This window comes from Ixodes scapularis, unplaced genomic scaffold (assembly GCF_016920785.2).
Source record: "Ixodes scapularis isolate PalLabHiFi unplaced genomic scaffold, ASM1692078v2 PGA_scaffold4__175_contigs__length_147842914, whole genome shotgun sequence".
NCBI lineage: Eukaryota > Metazoa > Arthropoda > Arachnida > Ixodida > Ixodidae > Ixodes > Ixodes scapularis.
In genome coordinates this window covers 91,024,290-91,030,157 of record NW_024609879.1, presented here as the reverse complement: position 1 = coordinate 91,030,157, position 5,868 = coordinate 91,024,290, and the positions used below count along the sequence as shown (strand labels likewise).

At 47.3% G+C, this 5,868-nt stretch overlaps 1 protein-coding gene across 1 annotated transcript; it reads right to left on the bottom strand.

Moving 5' to 3' along the window:
* Window positions 1-346: 346 nt before the first annotated feature.
* Window positions 347-1,908, bottom strand: LOC120850876. The gene is made up of 2 exons (XM_040223562.1): window positions 477-1,908; window positions 347-384 (listed from the first exon to the last, which is right to left on the bottom strand). Exons 1-2 carry the CDS (start codon window positions 1,906-1,908, stop codon window positions 347-349), a joined length of 1,470 nt encoding a protein of 489 aa, XP_040079496.1.
* Window positions 1,909-5,868: the final 3,960 nt, after the last annotated feature.

Genomic DNA, 5,868 nt, shown 5'->3' with positions numbered 1-5,868 from the left:
CTGACACCCATGGCATGACTTACAGTACTCCGACACCTCTCTTTCCATACCAGGCCAAAAGAAATTGTACTTTATTCGAGCCTTAGTCTTTTTCATCCCCATGTGGCCTCCCCACAGCGACTCGTGAGCTAGGTTCAATACTTCTTCGCGCTTGCCCGAGGGGAGAGCCAGTTGTCTTACCTTTACACCTGCTATTGAGTCCCAATGGTAAAGAAGTCCATCGGCTACAAACATGCCCGACTTTCCGATCTTGGCATCCTCCCAGGCTTTCTTTAGGCTATCATCGGCTAGTTGCGCATTTCTAAATGCCTCCCTCTGGCTAGACGACTGATCTGCCTCCTCGATCTTACGAGTCTCCGACTCCCGGCGGAGCTCGCCAGCATCCTGTTCACAGCCAATCTCACAGGCCAGTGCTTCGCTGTCTTCATCTTTTCTGCCGTTCTGTTCTTTAACTTCACAAGGATAGGCTGCTTTACCTTCCCGTTGCACCTGGGCCTTACTGCTCTGAGCTTTCAAAAGTTCCCAATCTTCTCCGGCAAGCAAACAATTCACCCCCTCCGCCAGCTGATCGGTGAGCGCGCACACTAAGTCGGTTTTAGTGGGATTTTCTACCGCCCCTGGAGAGCTCAACCTTATTGGAAGGGTTGCAAGCTTGGCCTGAATGGCGTGGCCAAACGCGGACACTAACTTCACCGTGCCCGACGGTTCCCTCAAATCTTGAGGTAGCAGGCTCTCCCGTACTACCGTTATCTCGGTACCCGTGTCCAGCACTGCTTCGGTGTATACGTCGCCGCACGCCAGTTGAACCATTTGTAACTTCGAGCGGCCCGTCTCCGAAATCGACCGCCCTACCTCAACCTGTGCAGTTAACGCTCTGTCCGTCTGCCCTTTCGGTTTAGGCAAATTTGCCGGCCTCTGAGGCACGTCCCTACCGGAAGCGCAAGGGCAGTGCTTGGCAATGTGTCCCTGCTCATGACATACATGGCATCTTACCGCTGCTCGACCCGAATTCATAGAACCCTTGAACCCTGGCGAGCGCCCCGTCCCCGACTGTTCCGCTGGAACGTGCTCCTGTTTCGTGGCACGTCCTTTCCCTTTTGCCTGCTCGTAAGTCTGTAACACCCTGGCCACCTCGACCGGTTTCAACCAATTCTCTCCCTCGCGAAGGCGAACATACTCCAGGCCATCGGTACTCAGGCTCACCTTAATCCGATCAGCAACCATGAGCTCCGTTACAGTCTCCTTCGTGTCCGCACCTCTTACCTGAAGGTAGTACGTGAAGTAGGTTCGAACACGGGAGGCGAACTGAGCCCATGTTTCATCTTTCCTTTTGGCTGCCCTGTCGAACCTGTCTAGGTACTCAGCTGGTGTGAGTTTGAGTTCGCTCAGCACCGCCCGTTTTACAGACTCGTAATCTAAACAATCGTCTTGACCCAGACTGCGCAGCAGGTAGCGGACACGCTCCGTTAGTACCGGCATAATCAGATGTACTCGACTACTATCCGGCACCTGGTACGTGGTAAACAGTCTTTCTACCTCATCAAACCATAGCGGAACGTCAGCGTCACATGGCAGGCGGTACCCTTTCAGAACTTTTGCGCATTGCGCAACGGGGTCTAAGCCTGCGTGCCGTTGATCGTCTGTTTCCGACCCAGAGGACGAAGGTCGACCATTCTCATGTCCTAGCTCTGCTCTGCGCAACGCGATCCGTTCTTCGGACTCAATCTGAAGTTGCGCTCTCCGCAACTCAAATTCTAGCTCAAGTCTCCGAATTGCGACCGCCTCCGATTCTTTTTCTGTCGCACCCTGTGGCGCCTCCCGCCCCTGACCAGAGGCCCCTGTCCCCTGCGAGTTCTCTCCATTCAACCCGTTTTCCATGTCGGCTAGCATCTGACGCGTCACAACCATAAGTCCCGCCAACTACCAGCCATGCCAACCTCGACCAAACGCAAGAAATCCCACTCACCCGGCGCAAATGTTGCAGCAGTTTGACGCCCAGAGCCCGGATGTTGCGTTTTCAGTAGTCGTCCTTGGCGTCGGCGTCGGAACTCCTGACCCTCGAGGTCCCTGGTTTCAGCCACCGGTCGTTCAGCGTTGCTGTCCGATGACCCAGGTGGTTTTCTCTCCGTCGATGTGCCGCATGCGCCGCTTTCCACCGGCCAGTCCGCTTCGGCAGTACTGCTCCCTGACGCTCAGCGCTGCTTGTCGGCGGATTCCGTCGGTCGCTCCGTTCAAGCACTTGGCCAGCCAGGAAGCTTCAGCTGGACCACCTCTGTCGCCTTCTTGATCCTCTGATCGTCACCGAGGCTCGCTCATCGCTGTCGAGCTGCGCCAGTAAAGGTTCGTCCCTTGGTGGAATAGATGATGACTGCCCGGCGATGTCTTGCGGGGCCAATCGTTTGATGAGCCTTGTTCGGTGGGTGATCAGAAGAGTGCGACAGATGCGGGAGGACTTCGTCTAAACTGTTTATTTAGACGTGACGAGCTATTGTACACAGTATATACAAAGCAAAGGGCATTCGCCGTCCTCCAAATTAGTCCAAGTCCAAGCCAGAAAGGGCTTCTCTCTCCCCCGTCACGGACTTTTGAAGACGCTGACCCCCTCACTCTCGGGCGAGGATCAACCAATCATTTCAAAGCTATGCTGGAGCCACGTGACATCCACCGTCCAATAGTTGGCAAGGGCGTCGATACACATTCGTTATTTTGCCAACGGACTACAGCCGACAGCTCCGTAACTTCGTCCGTGCATCCCGTTGCAGACATAGCGGCGCCTCTCCGGAACCCCCAGGTTGAAACCCAAGAAGCCCCGTAGAATGCGCAAGCCTCCAGATTCAAAAGAAAAAACAACATCTCTTCCCGAGGGGTCATCCCGAAGGGGGAGACACAGGAAGACGCTCTCCAGGGGGGCCGCGTCGGCAGAAAGGCCCACGCGGTCTCCCGTTAGAAAAATAAAACTACACAAAACGACCGGGGAGGGAGCATCATACACGCCGCCGAACAAGACGACCGTCGCCCGGCCGATCGAGAAACCAGCCGTCCTTCCCAGAACCCTTACAGCAGCGATATAGCAACGTAAAAAAAAAAAATTCATGATCAGATAGACGTCGCGAGCATTCAGGATTGCTAACACCTCGGAGACAATATCGTACAGTAGCGAGGGCCTCGGAGGCAATATCGTACAGTAGCTGCAATGTGCCGAAATTCGAGTTTGGTGGTCGGTAAAACGCCCCAACAACACATGAAGAATGATCAGTTAAAGTGGCTGTGCAAACTATTTTGCTAGCTAGGCTGCCAAACTATTTCGCTAGTGGGAGATTTTAACTCGCCAGACCTAGATTGGTAAGATGGCACTTGTGTAAACAAGGTTAATAGCCGTGTCACCCTTGAAATGAAAAGTATAGCAGACACTTTCGGGTTGTTATACAGTACGTGAAAGAGCCAACTCGGGATAATAGTATTCTAGACCTCTTTTTTTGTAGCTCACCAAATCTCGTTAGCTCGGTAGACGTCATTCCGGGTATTAGTGATCATCTCGTGGTCGTTGCAGGCCTAAACACTAAAACTAATCGGTCGAAGTCGTGTGCATCAAGAAGAGCCTTTTCCTTTGAGAAAGGTGATTACTGTAGTATTCGCATTAAACTTCTTGAGCACTTACCTGTTTTTGTGTGTCTGTCTGAGGATTATGATATTTACGCATCATGGTCGGTTTTTAAAAGGAAGTTACTTGAACTTACGAATAAGTATAGCCGAAGCATAGATTCAGCAATGCTTAAAAAACGAAAAAAAAAACATGGGTGACTTCACGTGTCCTTGGAATAATTAAAAAAAGTAGGCGAGCGTTTGTTAGATTAAAAAAAAAAAAAACACCAAAAGTAACAACCACTTAGAGAAACTTGCTGAGGTAACTCGGAAATACAAGTTGAATATAAAAAGTGCCAAGGAAAATTATTTTGGTAAACTAAATGATAGGATGAAAACAAATTCTAAAATGCAATACTTAAAGAGATGCGGCATCAATTTTGCAGAAATAAACGAAATTACCTATACTCAGCAGGTAATTGTAGACGATGCAGAAAAAGCTTCGTGTCTAAATAATTACTTTCAATTTGTTTTCTTACCCAAATACAACTGTAATTGTTTTTCACCTGTGAGCACTGTCCTAATAATGCAGCCAGTGGAACTAAGCGTGAGTGGTATCGAAGTGCTACTAAAGAGCATTGACGAAACTAATTAGGATAATCGCTCAGATGGCATATCTCCTCGTGTGCTTAAGCGCTGTGCTCATCCGATTTCACTCTATCTTTATTTAATTTATGCGAAGTCGCAGTCTGTGGGTCTTTTGCCAAACGAATGGAAGACCGCTCACACAGTCCCTATTCACAAAGGTGGTTCTAGGAAAGATGTCGAAAACTACAGGCCTATTTCATTAACCTCCATCTCATGCAAGGATATAGAACATATTTTATACACTGAAATAATAAATCATATGACAAAAACAATCTATTATCTAAAGAACAGCACGGTTTCCGTAAAGGCTTATTTTGCACCACGCAACTCGTCGAATTTTATCATGACTTGTTATCTGATGTTGATGAGGGAGGCCAATCAGGTTGTATATTCCTAGATTTTCGCAAGGCTTTCGATACCGTTTCGCATCCACTTCTGCTAAATAAACTTAAGATGTTAAATATAGACTTGACGGTACTAAGATGGATTCAAAATTATTTGCTAGAGCGTTGTCAGTGTGTATTAGTGAATGGTAAACGTTCGGCATACGTTAATGTTACATCGGAAGTCCCAGTGTTCTGTCTTAGGGCCGCTTTTGTTTTTAATCTATATCAATGATATTTCCTTGGGTATTTCATCTTGTGTTAGGTTGTTTGCCGATGATTGCGTGTTGTACAGAAAAATTAGTAACAAAGATGATGCCACCCAGTTACAAATAGATGTAGAATGCATTACTACATGGTGCTCTACATGAAAAATAACTTTAAATCTCAAAAAGTGTGTGCATTTATGTTTTACTAAAAAGAAGAGAATTGAAACCCAATATTATATAAATAACGATATAGTAAACAAGGACTCTAAGTATAAATACTTAGGTGTCACGATATCAACTGACTATTCGTGGAATTCACATGTGGATAACGTGATTGTAAAGGCTGGCGGGGCACTGAACTTTATTCAACGAAGCCTAAAGTGTTCATTCTCTAATTCAAAGGAATCCGCGTATTTAACATGTGTTAGACCATTTTCGGAAAATTCCTGTGCAATCTGGGACCCGGAACAAAAAAACATTAATAGACAAACTTGAAAAAATACAAAATAGAGCTGCGAGGTTTGTTCTGGGACGGTACGGGCGGAGAGACAGCTGTGCTCAAATGAAGACAGACCTGAATTGGGAACCTCTCTCAGCCCGCCGTAAAAATATTGTTTAAAGTTTCTGTTTTTGATATTTAAAAATAAAACTGGAATTAACAGGGAAACTTACTTAAACGAACCATATTATATTTCTAAACGGAATGATCATGCTTTCAAAATTAGAGAGTTCCGCGCCAGGACGAGCATGTACGCCAAGTCTTTTTTCGTTAAAACGATACGAAAGTGGAATGGGCTGTCAGAGCTGCAAGTGTGCAGTGAAAATGAAGATGTGTTTTTTTCAGCATTGTAACCCCCCTGCTGTAACACCCACGGGCACTGCGGGGTAATCACTGAATAAAGAAACACTAATCACCTTTCTCGGGTGATGAAAACGCGTGAAAATTCGCATCCTTTATACGGTACGCACCAGTAATACCTTGAACTTGAGCACACGCATGGCATGCGCCGAAAAAGAAATTCGGGCGATTTTCGAGGACACAAATG